Genomic DNA, 16,474 nt, shown 5'->3' with positions numbered 1-16,474 from the left:
ACCGGCGGTGCCAGGGGTTGAGGCAGCGTCGACTCTGACATGGCAATCAGATCCCACGCCGTTGAGAGTGTCTCTGGCGTGGATGGAATAGTAAGCTCAACCACGGCTCGCGCCAGGGAGCTGACAGGCACCGGACTCGATGGCCCTTGCGGGACCAGAATTGTCGGTGCTGCGGCAGATGTCGGTGCTGGGCTATCCGACTTAGACGAGCTCTCTGGCTGCAGTGCAGGTGGCACAGAAGCAGCAGGAGTCTTAGGCTATCTTGACCTCGGGGAGAGGGAGCGGTGCCGAGTCTACTTCGGTGCCGGCGACAGCCGGTGCCGAGTGGCCTTGGCAGTACTGGCACAGTCCGGTGCCAAAGAGGCGCTTCTGCCCGCCGATTGACCAGCACTTGGTGCCGAAGGCGGAAGGGTAAGAGCTGCCTCCATGAGGAGCTGTTTTAGCCGAAAGTCCCGCTCCTTTTTTGTTCTCGGCTTAAAAGCCTTGCAAATGCGACACTTATCTGCCAGGTGAGATTCCCCAAGGCACTTAAGACAGGAGTTGTGTGGATCTCCTGTCAGCATCGGCTTATGACAGGCCGAGCACGGTTTGAAACCTGGTGAACCGGGCATGGGCCCCTGTCATAAACAGATAGCTAAGGGTTAATGTCTCTTTCACCTGGAAAGAAGTAACCTGAAACACCTGACCAGAGGACCAATCAGGAAACAAGACTTTTTCAAATCTGGGTGGAGGGAAGTTTGTGTGTGAGTCCTTTGTTCTTGGTCTTCTGCCAGTACTCTCTCGGCTATGAGAGGATTTTTCTGCCTCCTGCTTTTCTAATCTTCTGTTTCCCAGTTGTAAGTACAAAGCATAAGATAGTGATTTATAGGTTTTTTATTTTGTATTTACATGCGTGTAGTTGCTGGAGTGTTTTAAATTGTGTTCTTTTGAATAAGGCTGTTTATTCATATCTCTTTTAAGCAATTGACCCTGTATTTGTCACCTTAATACAGAGAGATCATTTTTATGTATTTTTTTTCTTTTTACATAAAGCTTTCTCTTTAAGACCTGTTGGAGTTTTTCTTTAGTGGAGAACTCCAGGGAATTGAGTCTGTGCTCACCAGGGAATTGGTGGGAGGAAGAAGTCAGGGGGAAATCTGTGTGTGTTAGATTTACTAGCCTGACTTTGCATTCCCTCTGGGTGAGGGGGGAAGAGAGATTAGCTCTCGGTACTTCTGTTTCTCCTGGAAACGGGGAGGGTGGAGTCCCTCTGTTTAGATTCACGGAGCTTGCTTCTGTGTATCTCTCCAGGAACCCAGGGAGGGAACACCTGGAAGGGAGAAGGGGGGGGGAAATGGTTTATTCCCCTTTGTTATAAGACTCAAGGAATTTGGGTCTTGGGGTCCCCAGGGAAGGTTGTTGGGGGGACCAGAGTGCCCCTAAACACTCTAATTTTTTGGGTGGTGGCAGCTTTACCAGGTCCAAGCTGGTAACTAAGCTTGGAGGTTTTCATGCTAACACCCGTATTTTGGACGCTAAGGTCCAAACCTGGGAATATGTTATGACAGCCCCGGCACCGGGTGCGGGGAAGGGGCTAATCCCCGAACCCCTCTTAACTGTAATGCTAACTATGAACGATAAAAATTAACTATAACTATATAACTTTGAACTATATACACAAAAATAACTAGAGAACTACGAGTAGCTAGGGAGCTGGAGGTCAGTAAAACCGCACTCCACTGTTCCAACGACTGACACGGGCGGTAAGAAGGAACTGAGGGGCGGTTGGGTCGGCAGGGGTATATATCCAGCGCCATAGCAGCACCACTCCAGGGGGCGCCCAGCCGACCCACCGAGTGTTGCTAGGGTAAAAATCTTCTGGCAAACCTGCACGCGGCGCGCGCACACCTAATTGGACTCGATATGAGCAAGCACTCGAAGAAGAATATTATTTCCCAATTCTCTGCACACTGGCTGCTGAACAGCCTCTAGATGGTAACAACTGTCACTTCCAAGCTGGGATAGTTTTGAACCAGTAATGTGGAGGTGAGAGATTTCATAGCTTATTACCAGTACCCAGAGCCATCCAGTCCCCTGCAATGCGGAATACTAAATCTTCACTTCTCTATCACTTTAAAAATGTCCCTGTCTAGTTAGGAAATTTTAAGCTCTGTCAGTACAGCTATAGTGGCACAGACCCCGATGTAGACATGGCACTCGTATAAAGCAAGGCTTTATATTCATATGTTACCAGATCAAGGTGTACTGCAGAGTCTGCAATGAGGGTTTGTGCTCCCATAACTAGATTGATGCATTTAATGAGATTCATACTGGTGTAACTTGAAACTCTTTCACCGTATTTATGTTGATGTCTAATTGATCATTGCACATGAGTTTGGTTTTCATGCATACCTAGAAATGGCTAAGTTAGGGATATTAACCTCTCTCTTTCTGTGTCTGAAAGGTGTGGGACATTGAAGACCAGTCCTGCCTCCTCACTATGATTCCCAAAGCCAATCAGATCAGAGGAGAGATGTCAGTTTGTTACTTCTCAAATGAGCTGAGAGCGCTCTACCTTGCCGCAGATTGCCTTGTTCTCCTGCACTTCCAACAGAAGTAGGTTACCACGCTACCTCCACAGGAATTCAGTGAAATTGAAAGGTGGCAAATTCAACACTGACAAGAGGAAATACTCTTTTTCATACAAAGCATACTTAGATTGTGGGACTCATTGCCAAAAACTTAGCAAGATTCAAAAAGGGACTAGTGTGTGTTTGGATAACAAGAATATCCAGAGTTGTTATAATTAACATTAAAAGGTTTTGGGAAGGATATAAAACCTCATTCTTAAGTCAATCTTTTACTACCAGGATTTAGAATGAGACCTTCATGGGTGACAGAATAGCCCACATACGTTTACTGTGCGGTGTCATGCATCTTCTTCTGGAGCAACTGGTGTTTGCCACTGTCAAAAACAGGATCCTGGACCAGATGGACCTTGGGGGCTGATCCAGTATAGCAATTCCTATATTCTTTGACACTTACTGGCCCAAAGTCAAGGAAGAGCTGCCTGTATGCTATAGAATAGCCTATGATACTAACATGCTGCAGGGATGAACTGAGGGGACTGGAGTCTGAACTGGAGGTGGGGGAGCTGACTGTAGCATGCAGCAGTTGTTCTACATGTAGCAGCTCCTTCTACATTATTGTCATGGTTCTTGTTTTCATCACAAAATCTGAACAGTCTTGCAGTATTTACTATATCTCTGAGCTTCCATGTGCAGGAGAAACCACTACATACTGGAGGAGCTTTAGCTGGAGTTGTGGGTGCTCAGCACTTCAGAAAGCCAGGCCTTTAGAGGTTAACTTTAAGGAGTTTAAACTGCATGCACTTTTAAATTCCTTTTGCTACTGGAGGCTGGGTTAATGGCAGTCATTACAGTAGCTGTAACTGGCAAGCCCTTCCACAGACCATGTTCTTTTTAGGGGCACCAGAATACACTGCAATGAGTGACTTTCATTTATATTGCTACATGCCTACGTTATGATAAAAAAAAAATACAGGCGGGAACCCCGGACATTTCGGGTGTAATTCACCCTGGTGCAGAGAGCAAGCACAAGGCCTATGTGCCACTTAATCTTGGTTGAGCCCTATTTTGCCACTCCGTAATTTTTTTGTTTTTTAAAGAAGAGATTGCTCCATGTAGTCTTTAAGATGGAAATAATTATGGGAATAGGTCAGTATAACTGACCTATCTAGATTGCTTGGAAAGGTGGGCTCATTTGAACCACATGCATTTTAATGCAGCCAAATGCAAGGTCATACATCTAAAAACAAAGAATGTAGGTTACTCTTGCAAGATGGGAGATAGTATCCTGGAATACAGTGACACTGAAAAGGACTTACAGGCTCATAGTACATAAGCAACTGAATGTGAACTGTGCAATGCTATAGTGAAACTATTACTGGAATAATGTGACCTGTTCTAATGTCAACACGTCCAAAAGGACATTTCTGAACCCTTTCCAGTTTGTCAAAGAGCTACAAGAAAGATTCGAAGTCTAGAGCAATACACCTAAGAAGCTCAATCTCCTTATCCAAGAGAAGGTTAATAGGTGACTTGATCAAAGACCTACATGAGGAAGAGATTTCAGATAGGCTGAAGGAACCTTCTGCTACCAGACAAAGACATAACAAGATCCAATGGCTGTAAGATGAAGCCAGACAAATTCAGAATAGAAATAAGATGAACGTTTTTAACAGTGAGGATAATTAACCATTGGAAGAACTTACTTAGTGAATGGTGGATTTTCTATTACTTGAAATCTTAAAAAAAAAAGAGAGACTAGATCTCTCTGTAAAGAATATGTTGTAGCCCAAATGGCCATTATTTACTTGATGCAGAAATTACTGGGTGAATTCAGTGAGCTGTTACGTAGGAGGTAGATGATCTTCCCTTCTGACATTAAAATCAGTTAATCTAAACACTTACAAACGGGCAAAATCAGTTATGCCACCAGAACACACAAATAGATATAGTAAGGTTTTCCTCTGCCTACCAGTGCTATGGCTCATGAGTGCCAAATCCTTTCCTGACTTACAGAGTAGACAGCCCTTGACTTTAAAGGTATTCGAGAGAGCAAGATTTAGCAGGTGTTGTCCCATGTAAGCATTCAGCAAGCATGTCAGCACATCCTCTGATTCATCTTTCTTTTCTATTTTATTTCCTTTTTCAGGGAAGACCGGCTAAGTAATTCTTGTATGTCCCATAATGAACCAATCCTCTGCTGCCAGTATAACAGGCCATTCCGGCAGGTGGTTAGTTGCTCAGAAGGATCTGTAAGTATGATTAACACACCATGAAGGCTAGGATGAAAGCAGAGCAGGCAGAATGAGTTAATCTTTGGAGCTTAATTTGAGAACTAAGCTTTCAAAATGAAGATCTGCTAAAGCATCACATTTACAACGGTATTTTTAATCATACATTTTCCATCTTTGAATAGTATGAGAATTGTAATATCAGTCAACAACAGCTAACTTTTACTTAGCTAAAAGCAAAGAATTATTAATAATTTAGTCACGTAGACTCAGTCGTGCAATCCTTAAGTAGGCAAAACATTCATTGAGTTTAATAAGATTTTGCCTCTTTAAGTACTGTGGGATCTTAATGAACTTGTGTTAGTATTAAACTTCCTCCTGCCAAAGGCTCAGTCAATATGGAGTACTTTTTATAACGAATGTGATTATCATTAAACTCCTGTTGAGATACATGGGGATATTCATTTATTTGGAATGTTAATGTTTTTATTTATTTAGCTCTCTCTGTATCCATGACGTGATCCAAACTCTAAAGTCAATGTGTGCAATGAAGTTTGACTGAGCACTAGAGAACAGAGGAAGCATGGACACTCACATTTCATGCTTCTCCATGTTGCCTAGCCCCTTTGCCCTAGCCCTGTTTTAGGGGGACCATCACTGAGTGTGAGAGGATCCATTTCTGTTCAGTGCTTAACTTCTTTGCTGAGACTGTTCATAAGGGAAATAATGCTTTTTGTATAATGCTAGGCACTTCCCTCAAGAAAGCTTTGAGCTTGCTGCCTTCACAGCACTCCCGGTTGCTGCTGCCCCAGTGAATGAAAGACCACTTAACCCCTTTATGGTTCAGTTATTTCAATCCTAATTTGTCACTGATTCTCTTTTGAGTCTACTTTTTTCTATTCTGTATTTACATTTTTTTTAAAAAGAGTGAGTACAATAAGAAATGCCAATCTGTCTCCAGCAGTAGATCAGCCATTGCTGTTTATTTCTGTTTCCTTTCAGGCTATAAAAGTGTGGGATCTTCAAAATGGACAACTGGTTACTGAAGTCTATGAAGCTCATGGAGATGCTGCTGTGACCTGCATGGCCCTAGACACCAGTGGCAAGAGGTAAATGGAGATCTGTCCACTTTTGGTAAGCACACTGTTGATAAAGCTACTACCATAATATAAATGGTGGACTTTGTTGTCTTTTCTGTCTTCCTGTTTCATCATTCCAGAGTTATCCTTTTTCCTGTCTGCAGTGGACCAAACTTGGCCATAAGTTACACTTGCCCTCAGTTACTATTTGTCTCCAGTGGAGTTCCAGATCCAGAACTGAAAGAGGAATTTAACCCCAAATAATTAGTCTCACAGTCTACTGATACTTGGGCAGTCCACAGGGCGCATGCTTCACTAGTTTTGGCCCTCTGCTTTTCTATAAGTCTAATTGTTCTGTTTGCCACCATTTAAAATTCATGGCACGGCATAGTGTAATTCCATGGCATTTAACTTCCATTCATCTCAACAGGCAGTTCTAGAAACGTAACTTTTAATTACAAACTTAGCAGAAGTGCTTCAAAACTTGTAAATGAGAATGAGTTGCAAAAGTTGCTCTTAAACATGGGATGATGAGGGGGAACCTTCTTTATTCTTGTGCTGCAAATTATGCACTTGGAAGTTGGAGTTGCTGTGGTATAAATTTCAGTATCTTTTCCTTTGTCTAATTTAACTTCATCTCATTCTCCATTAAGGAACTACGGACTGGCTTCTGGAGCATGTTTCTCTCTTTTATTTTTTCATTTAATGTGGGTAATTTTAATAAAGTACCTACCAACCTATGTCCTTTTTCTGGAAGTATTTTGTTTTCCAGACATCTGAAAGGATAAGTGACACTGTCAAAGAATGGGTTGTTCTCTTGCTTTATTGTGTTTGAAATGACTTTCTTTACACACCGCATTTTCTGGTAATTAAGGACAGGATTCATTGCTAAGTGGCAAATGGGTATGCAGAGTTCCCTTATCTGAAAGCCTACTGATTTCAGTTTAAGATTTAGATCAAGGGTAATTCAGTTGATCAAACAGATGCCAGACAGAAACAGAGTTGATAAAATCTCTAAGAACAAACTCCAGATTTTCTAAATGCTTGCCAAGGAAGGTCAAACAAATTTCAGCAGTGATATCTGAAAGTTAGAGGCCCTAAATATCAGAGAGGAAATGGCTTGAGGAGTATATTTGGTTATATAATATTTACTATTTTGTTTGTCAAAAGTGCTGTCATGCAGGAGCTCTCAAGTCTATGAGGTCAGGTAGGCAGGAGAGCCCAAGCTCCAGCCCGAACCACAGTGTCCACACTGCTATCTTTTAACATGCTAACTTGAGCCCTGCTAGTGCTAGTCTGTCTGCCTGCCGGCACTGGGAGGCTCACTCTCAGCTGTAGTATAGATATACCCATAGTGTGCTTAGGGTATGTGTACATTGCAATCAGAGGTATGACTGCAGCACATGTAAACATCCCTAAGTAGCAGCATGGGCTACTCCTGGGGGAATTCTGCACCACTGTGCATGTGCAGAATTCATGTCCCCCACAGATTTCTTTGCTTCCCTGCAGAAAAATGACTTTCTGATGGGTACGCAAAGGGAAGACGCAAGAACAGTCATGCGCCCTCCCCAGCAGTGTGGGTGCATTGTTTCAGATGCCTGGAGCATCCAGCGGAGAGATAAATCAGCACTAGGGGCAAGGAGGGCCGGGTCTGGAAACACCCTAGCTGGTGGCTTCTACCCTGCACCGAGTTCAGCTACTTGTCCCGTCTGGACTGGGGAGGACAGGACTTGCTCTTCTCCTGAAAGAAGTGGCCATGGCTGGGACGGGTCAGACCCACCCCAGAAAACTCCCCCGGCTGCAGGAAGCTCCACATCCCTGCCCCTATTCCTGCTCCCATCGCTCCTCAGCCATAAGGGGAGGGTTCACTGTGTGGGCATCTGTACCCCCATCTGCTGCACCCTCGTGCATCTGGACCCCCATACCCAGACATCCCTCCTGAGCCTCACTCCCCCCTTGCACCTGGACCCCCCTGATGAGCCCCCCCCATGCCTAGACTCCCCTGCAGAGCCCCATCCCCCCACACCCAGACACCCCCAACCCCCACTGAGCCCCAATCACCTTCACCTGGACCCTCCTGATGAGCTCCCCATGCCTAGACGCCCCCCTGCAGAGCCCCATCCCCCCACAACAAGACACCCCCAACCCCCACTGAGCCCCAACCACCTTCACCTGGACCCCTGCTGCAGAGTCCCATTGCCCCTGCACCCAGACACCCCCACTGAGCTGCCCGCACCTAGATTTTCCCACACAGAACCTTGTCACCCCACAGCTGGATCCCCTGCCACTAAGCCCCTCCACACTTGGATCCTGCTGGGCTGAGGCTTTCTGTCCACACCTGGTTTCTGGGGAAGGTCCAGGCTTTGCACTGTGTCAGGGTCAGGTGCAGCCTCACTGCTGTATCTGTGTCCCAGTGAATTTTGCAGAATTTCAAAACATCGTGCACAGAATTTTTATATTTTGGTGCAGAATTCCCTCAGGAGTAATGGGCTCTCTGAGTACATACTCAGTGTCTGGATGATGTTCTACAGCCTGTGTTGCTGTGACTTCTCTAGTATTCTTATTCAAGCAAGTTAGGTCAAAGCTGGCTCAGATATGTCTACACATGCTGCAGTCACACCTCTGATTGTAGTGTAGACTAATGTGACCCTTAATACAAAGCATTGTTTCATATTTTTAGAAGTACTTAACAGTTACAGTGAAATCTTTTGTCTCTAGATTGATCACTGGTGGCAGAGATGGAAGCCTGAAAAAATGGGATTGTAGCACCATTCGTTATATCCATACCCTTAAGCAAGGTAATGGAATAACCAACAGCCTCTCCACTAGTTTGATATTTTGCTTGGAATAATATGAAGAACATACTCTCATTTGCTCTCCTTTTCGGCAGGCACTTCAAGTGATGAAGTCACCGCCTGCACATATGCTGATATTTACAGCAACAGGTAAAGCGGGGATGGGATGCTGGGAGAATCAATTATTTCATGCTCCTTACAGAAAAAAGTTATTTTGTTCTGTTGGGGGTTTTCCATAGCTATTTTTCAAGAAGGATCCTGATTGACTGCTGAAATTTGACGGTGCACATACTCATTAACCAGTTGTTTCAAATGCGTAATTAAAATCATACATTACAGCATGCTAAAAGCACAGTTTTACTAGCTGCCTGAACTTACTGAGGCAGCTGAAGCATGTGGCCTTCAGCCGTGTGCCTCACAATGCACCTAATGCATGTCAGCATCCAGAATAGCACCATTCCTGGCGTGACATTGTTTATGTAAGTAGTGAGTTGAATTTGACCCAGAAACCTTTTGTAAGCACAACTAATGCTTTTTGTACCAAGATTCATAAGAGTAGACTGAGGCTATCTGAAATAAATAAGGGAAACTAGTGTTACACTTCGTTCTAAGCTCCACTTTGTTCAAAAGGAGACTTATTTTTAAATAAGCTGAAGCTTGGCCTAGGTGATAGGATCCTGGTATGGAAAACATTGACAAAAGACGGTTACTCACCTTTGTAACTGTTGTTCTTCGAGATGTGTTGCTCACATCCATTCCAGTTAGGTGTGCGCGCCGCGCGTGCACGTTCGTCGGAAACTTTTTACCCTAGCAACTCCAGTGGGCCGGCAGGTCGCCCCCTGGAGTGGCGCCGCCATGGCGCCCAATATATATCCCTGCCGGCCCACCCGCTCCTCGGTTCCTTCTTGCCGGCTACTCCGACAGTGGGGAAGGAGGGCGGGTGTGGAATGGATGTGAGCAACACATCTCGAAGAACAACAGTTACAAAGGTGAGTAACCGTCTTTTCTTCTTCGAGTGATTGCTCACATCCATTCCAGTTAGGTGAATCCCAAGCCATACCTAGGCGGTGGGGTCGGAGCGAGAAGTCGCGGCATGGAGCACTGCAGATCCGAAGGCCGCATCCTCTCTTGACTGCTGGACCAGGGCGTAGTGGGAAGCAAAGGTGTGGACCGATGACCAGGTCGCTGCCCGACAGATTTCCTGGATGGGCACACGGGCGAGGAAAGCCAGCGACGACGCCTGCGCCCTGGTAGAATGCGCAGTCACACGGCCCGTAGGGACATGGGCCAAGTCATAGCAGGTCCTGATGCAGGACGTTACCCAAGAGGACAACCTCTGGGAGGAGATAGGAAGCCCTTTCATGCGGTCCGCTACTGCCACGAAAAGCTGGGGGGATTTGCGGAAGGGCTTGGTCCTCTCCACGTAGAACGCGAGAGCCCTACGGACATCAAGCGAGTGGAGCTGCTGCTCCCTGCCTGAGGAGTGAGGTTTCGGGAAAAAAACCGGGAGGAATATCTCTTGGTTGATGTGGAAGGCTGAGACCACCTTGGGGAGAAAAGCAGGGTGTGGTCTCAGCTGCACCTTGTCCTTGTGGAAGACCGTATATGGGGGGTCTACCACAAGAGCCCGGAGTTCCGACACCCGTCTAGCTGAGGTGATAGCTACTAGAAAGGCCGTCTTCCAAGAGAGGTAAAGCAGGGAGCAAGTAGCTAACGGCTCAAAGGGGGGCCCCATGAGCCGGGACAACACCAGGTTAAGGTCCCAGGTTGGAGCAGGGGGACGGACGTTAGGGTATAAACGTTCCAGCCCCTTAAGGAATCTAGACACCGTCGGGTGAGAAAAAACAGAGCGACCATCCGCACCCGGGTGAAAGGTGGAGATAGCTGCTAGGTGGACTCGCAACGACGATATGGCCAGACCTTGCCCTTTGAGGGACCAAATGTAGTCTAAGATGTCGGCTACCGAAACTTCAATAGGGCGGAGATTTCTCTCCACGCACCAACAGGAGAAGCGCTTCCATTTGGCCAAATATGTCGCTCTTGTGGACGGCTTCCTGCTGCCCAAGAGCACCTCCCTCACCGGCGTGGAACAGCGCAGCTCAGAGCCAGTCAGCCACGCAGGAGCCACGCCGCTAGGTGCAGCGACTGCAGGTCCGGGTGACAGAGGGTCCCGTGCTCCTGGGTAATCAGGTCCGGATGAAGGGGCAGGGGAACTGGGTCGGCTATGGTCAGGTCCAGCAGCATGGAGTACCAGTGCTGTCTGGGCCATGCCGGGGCTACCATGATCACGTGAGCCCTGTCCCTGCGCACCTTCAGAAGGACCCTGTGGACCAAAGGGAATGGGGGAAACGCATAGTACAGGTGTGTCGACCACTGGATGAGGAAGGCATCCGCTATCGACCCGGGCTCCCTGCCCTGAAAGGAGCAGAACGCTTGGCACTTCCTGTTTCCCTTGGACGCGAAGAGGTCCACACGGGGATAACCCCACCTCCGGAAGATGGAGAGGGCGACGTCTGGGCGAAGGGACCACTCGTGGGACAGGAAGGATCTGCTCAATCGATCCGCCAGCGTGTTCCGTACTCCGGGGAGGAAGGAAGCCATGAGGTGAATGGAGTGGGCTACACAAAAGTCCCAGAGTCGTATCGCCTCGTGGCACAGGGAGGAGGATCTGGTGCCGCCCTGCTTGTTGATATAATACATGGTCGTCATGTTGTCGGTGAACACCGCGACACAGCGACCCTGAAGCTGATGACAGAACGTTTGACAAGCAAGATGGACCGCTCTCAACTCCCGCATGTTGATGTGTAGCCCCACCTCCTCCTGGGACCACAGGCCCTGCGTCCTCAGGGTCCCTAGGTGGGCCCCCCAGCCGAGATCTGAGGCATCCGTTGTTAGGGACACCGAGGGCTGAGATGGGTGGAAGGGGAGACCCGCACATAACACTGCCTGGTCTAGCCACCAGCCGAGAGAATCTAAGACCCTCTGGGGGATTGTGATTAACATATCTAGCGGCTGTCTTGTCGGCCTGTAATGACTGATGAGCCACAACTGGAGAGGCCTCATGCGGAGCCGAGCGTAATCGGTCACAAAAGTACAAGCCGCCATGTGGCCTAACAGGGTTAGACATGTCCTCACTGACGTTAAGGGGGCTGTCCGCAGCCGTTGCACGATCGCCGACAAGGCCTGGAACCGCTACAATGGCAGCAAGGCCCTGCCTACAGTGGCGTCCAGGACGGCCCCGATGAATTCCACCCTTTGTGTGGGAACCAGGGTGGACTTGTCTGTGTTTACCAAGAGGCCCAGAGTGGCGAACATGTCGGTGATCACGCGGACATGGCTGCAGACTTGTTGTTCCGACGTGCCCCGAATCAACCAATCGTCCAGATACGGAAACACGTGGATACGACTGCGCCGAAGCTGCGCCACAACAACTGCCATGCATTTCGTAAACACCTTCGGGGCCGTGGACAAGCCAAATGGGAGGACTGCAAATTGATAATGAAGAGACCCCACAACGAAGCGAAGGAAACGTCTGTGACGTGGCCAGATGGCAATGTGAAAATACGCGTCCTGCATGTCGAGGGCGGCGTACCAGTCTCCCGGATCCAGGGATGGGATAATGGTCCCCAAGGATACCATGCGGAACTTCAACTTCACCAGGTACTTGTTGAGCTCTCGCAGGTCGAGGATAGGCCTGAGGCCCCCCTTGGCCTTGGGGATCAGGAAGTAGCGGGAATAAAACCCCTTGCCTTTCTCGTTCTCCGGCACCGCCTCTATAGCTCCTTTGCCGAGGAGCGTCTGCACCTCCTGCCGAAGGAATTGCTCGTGAGAAGGGTCCCTGAAGAGGGACGAGGAAGGGGGGCGGGGAGGAGGAAATGAAACAAACTGCAGGCGGTATCCCGACTGCACCGTGCGTAAGACCCAGCGGTCTGATGTTATTAGGGACCACGCTGGGAGGAAAAACGAAAGGCGGTTGGAAAACGGGGGGGAAGGATCCATTGGGGAAACTGTTACTGCGCCCTCGGGCGCACCTTCAAAATGAAGGCTTAGGTCCAGGCGGGGGCTTAGAGGAGCCTTGGTTCTGCCCCCCTTGGTTCCCCGAGTGCCTGCGCCTTCCGTTCCTGCCGCGGCGCCTGTTAAGGTCCTGCCGCTGGCGGAACTGGGAATACGGCCTGCGCTGTTGTTGTTGTTGCTGCGGCCGGAAGGGTCTGCGTTGTGTCACTGGTGTGTGCATCCCGAGTGACCGCATGATAACTCGGTTGTCTTTCAGACTCTTGAGTCTGGGGTCTGTCTTGTCCGAGAATAAGCCTTGGCCTTCGAAAGGAAGGTCCTGTATAGTGTGCTGGAGCTCCGGCGGAAGGCCAGAAACCTGCAGCCAGGAGAGGCGATGCATTGTTACCCCCGACGCGAGGGTACGGGCAGCCGAGTCCGCAGCGTCCAAAGAGGCTTGCAAGGACGTGCGTGCGACCTTCTTGCCTTCCTCCAAGATGGCCGTAAACTCTTGGCGAGCATCTTGTGGCAGCAGCTCCTTGAATTTATCTGCTGCCACCCAGGAGTTGAAGGCGTATCTGCTCAGCAGGGCCTGCTGGTTGGAGACCCTGAGCTGCAGCGCCCCAGCCGAGTATACCTTACGGCCGAGGAGGTCCATCCGCCTGGCCTCCCTGGATTTGGGGGCTGGAGCCTCCTGGCCGTGACGCTCTTTATCGTTTACCGATTGGACCACCAGGGAACACGGAGTCGGGTGCAGGTGGAGGTACTCGTAGCCCTTAGAAGGAGCCATGTACTTCCTCTCGACGCCCTTCGCAGTGGGAGGAATGGAGGCCGGAGACTGCCAGATGGTGTTGGCGTTGGCCTGGATGGTTCGTACGAACGGCAGGGCGACTCTGGTGGGAGCGTCTGCCGAGAGGATGGTCACAATTGGATCCTCTATCTCCGAGACCTCCTCGGCTTGCAGACTCAGATTTTGAGCTACTCGCCTGAGGAGGTCCTGGTGCGCCCTGAGGTCCAGCGGGGGGGGGGGCTGTTGGAGGAGGTCCCAGCCACCGCTTCATCCGGGGAGGAGGATGAGGAGACCCCCGGCAAGAGAGTGTCTAACGGCGGGTCTCCTTCGGCCCTCGCCTCTGCCTCAGGAGCCAAAGCGGAGTCTTGATGCTTGGACCCTTCCTCCCCATCCGGGGAGGGAGGGGGGCGAGACAACGAGGCTTCAGGTGCCCTGCGCTCCGCAGTCGCCGGCCTAGCAGGGAGCTGTTGGGGGCCCTGGGCCTGATGATATGCCCAGGGTGTCCAGAATCCCCATTGTTGCGGGCCTTGGTCCTGCTGTGGCGGATCGCTGAACAGCGCCGCCTGCCGGTCGGTGCCCAGCGCATACCCACTGTCCGTTAGCGAAGATACGGACGGCTGTCTAGAGGGCCATGGCGGGGCGGACCCTGGATGGTAAGGGTCTGCGCGGGCCGGCACGGACGATCTTCTCGGTGCTGGGGACCGGTGCCGGGAGTCATATCGGTGCCGGGATCGGGACCGGGTTCTGTCACGGTGCCGGGATCTGGACCGGTACCGGGCGCCGCTTCGGTGCCGGGATCGGGACCTGCCACCAGCTCGGTGCCGGGAGGTCGACCGGGACCGGGACCTGCCACCAGCTCGGTGCCGGGAGGTCGACCGGTGCGGCGAATGATGTCTGGATCGGCTCCTGGAATCGCGGTGCCGGTATCGGCGGCTGGAGACCGACCGCGATCGTCTTGATGTCGACCGGCGCCGCGAGTGCGACCGGTACCGCTGAGGGGAGCGGTGCCGGGACTGCGAGCGGCGGCGGGATCTGGAGCGACCGTGGCGTCGGGACCTGGATCGAGAACGTGAGTCCCGAGACGGTGCCGACATCATAGGCTTGCCTCTGGACACGACCCGCACCGGAGGTACCGGGGGTGGCAGCTGAGTGGGCTCAGTCATGGCTATGAGGTCCCGTGCCGAGGCGAAGGTCTCTGGTGTGGATGGCACCACTATCTCAACCCCAGATGTCATGGGGGAGCTTGGCGGCACCGGACTCGACGGACCCGCCGGGCCCGGAGTCGACGGTGCCGGCGGCGCCGCGGCCGATGTTGAGGCCGGGCGCTCCAGTCGGGTCTGCCTGGCCGGAGTAATAGACTTCGACGGCCTAGGCTCTGTCCCCGGTGCCGGAGAAGGTCGGTGCCGGGGAGTCTTCTCGGTGCCGGTGCGATCCGGTGCCGGCGCCGAGATCACGGCCTGCGAAGCCGCCGGGTCAAGTGCCGCCTCCATAAGGAGAGTCCGGAGCCTTTGATCCCTCTCCTTCTTTGTCCTTGGCTTAAAAGCCTTGCAGATGCGGCACTTGTCGGATCTGTGCGATTCCCCCAGGCACTTCAGGCACGCGTCGTGGGGATCGCTGGTAGGCATGGGCTTCTTGCAGGCCGCACACTGCTTGAAGCCCGGCGAACCAGGCATGAGCCTGGTGCCGGGTGCCGGGAAGGGCTAAGCCCCCGGCGAAGAACTATTTACAAACTACTTAACTACTACTATCTACACTTAACAATCTAATTAACAACTACAATAGTGCTAGAGATAACGATAGAGAACAAGGAGAGCTAGGGACGTGGAGGACAGCTATGCCGCGCTCCACAGTTCCAACGACCGACACGGCGGTAAGAAGGAACTGAGGAGCGGGTGGGCCGGCAGGGATATATATTGGGCGCCATGGCGGCGCCACTCCAGGGGGCGACCTGCCGGCCCACTGGAGTTGCTAGGGTAAAAAGTTTCCGACGAACGTGCACGCGCGGCGCGCACACCTAACTGGAATGGATGTGAGCAATCACTCGAAGAAGAACCAATGTTTCAATGCAAAAAAAGTTTCAGAAGCTATAAAAAAGGAAAGTGGTTTAGAACCTATGGACTAGCACCATCCAGAGTTCCTCAAGCCAAACACTTTTCTTTCTTTCTTTCTTTCTTTCTTTAACATGTGCTAAATAACATTTTTATTTTGGAAAAGGTACATCATATCTGTTGGTTGGGACCGGAAGATCAATATTTTCCCTGTAAGTAAAGAGTAACTCATCTTTTAAGTTGAACTACTCTGACTTGGAATCATGATGTGAGAAATTAGAACCCTATGATGCCATTTCGAGTCACTTTTCAGAGTACAGCTCTGCTTTAAGTTATAAGCTGTTTATTATTTCTTCTACAGTAGCACCTCAAGGCCCAAACTGAGGTTGCGGCTCCACTGAGCTCTGTGTACAAACAAGAATAATAGAGTGTGACAGTGTCACACAGTGGCTGAGCCAGGAACAGAACCCAAGTCTCCTGACTCTGTCTAATGCCCCGTCTACTAGCCACACTGTCTTCCCATTCCTGTTGTATCACTGTATACTTCCTGCAGGCAGGAAGATACACTAAGATACCATTAGTGCTTATCATTTGGCTTTGTTATTGTTAGTTTGGTCTCATACATTAGGGTATGCTTCTAGTGGCATTGGAACAATTTTTATAGTGGGGGTGCTTAAAACCATTGAACAAGACAGTAAACCCTGTCTATGATGGAAACCACTTCAAGCCAGGGGGTGCCGCCATGCCCCCTGCACCCCTAGTTCCAGAACCCCTGTATGCTTCCTTAGGACAATAGCTTCTGCTTCAGTCTTCCTTGAACAACACTTGATGGCTCCCCAGAGATAAATACATTAATTTAATGTATTTTTTTTTAATCCTAGGATCTTCATAGTGAAGCAACTGAAGGGCGATGCCCACAAGTGGATTGGATTGACAGTGTGGTAAGAAATGACTTCTATATCACTTTAAGAAAA

The 16,474-nt window shown here is 50.0% G+C and overlaps 1 protein-coding gene across 13 annotated transcripts in view; it reads left to right on the top strand.

The window, feature by feature from the left end:
* The window catches only part of LOC127047713 (WD repeat-containing protein 64-like), a 110,553-nt gene that overhangs the window by 42,149 nt on the left and 51,930 nt on the right, over positions 1-16,474 (top strand). For all 13 annotated transcript variants that reach the window (XM_050946299.1, XM_050946296.1, XM_050946295.1 and 10 more), the window contains 7 exons: positions 2,444-2,595; positions 4,717-4,819; positions 5,801-5,907; positions 8,596-8,675; positions 8,768-8,822; positions 15,667-15,712; positions 16,382-16,441. In XM_050946299.1, coding sequence (XP_050802256.1) covers positions 2,444-2,595; positions 4,717-4,819; positions 5,801-5,907; positions 8,596-8,675; positions 8,768-8,822; positions 15,667-15,712; positions 16,382-16,441 — 603 coding nt within the window. The remainder of the gene's footprint in view (positions 1-2,443; positions 2,596-4,716; positions 4,820-5,800; positions 5,908-8,595; positions 8,676-8,767; positions 8,823-15,666; positions 15,713-16,381; positions 16,442-16,474) is intronic.

The sequence above is a fragment of the Gopherus flavomarginatus genome, chromosome 3, assembly GCF_025201925.1.
Source record: "Gopherus flavomarginatus isolate rGopFla2 chromosome 3, rGopFla2.mat.asm, whole genome shotgun sequence".
Taxonomy (NCBI): domain Eukaryota; kingdom Metazoa; phylum Chordata; order Testudines; family Testudinidae; genus Gopherus; species Gopherus flavomarginatus.
Note: the sequence above shows the minus strand (reverse complement) of the source record. Positions and strands in the feature narration are given on the sequence as shown.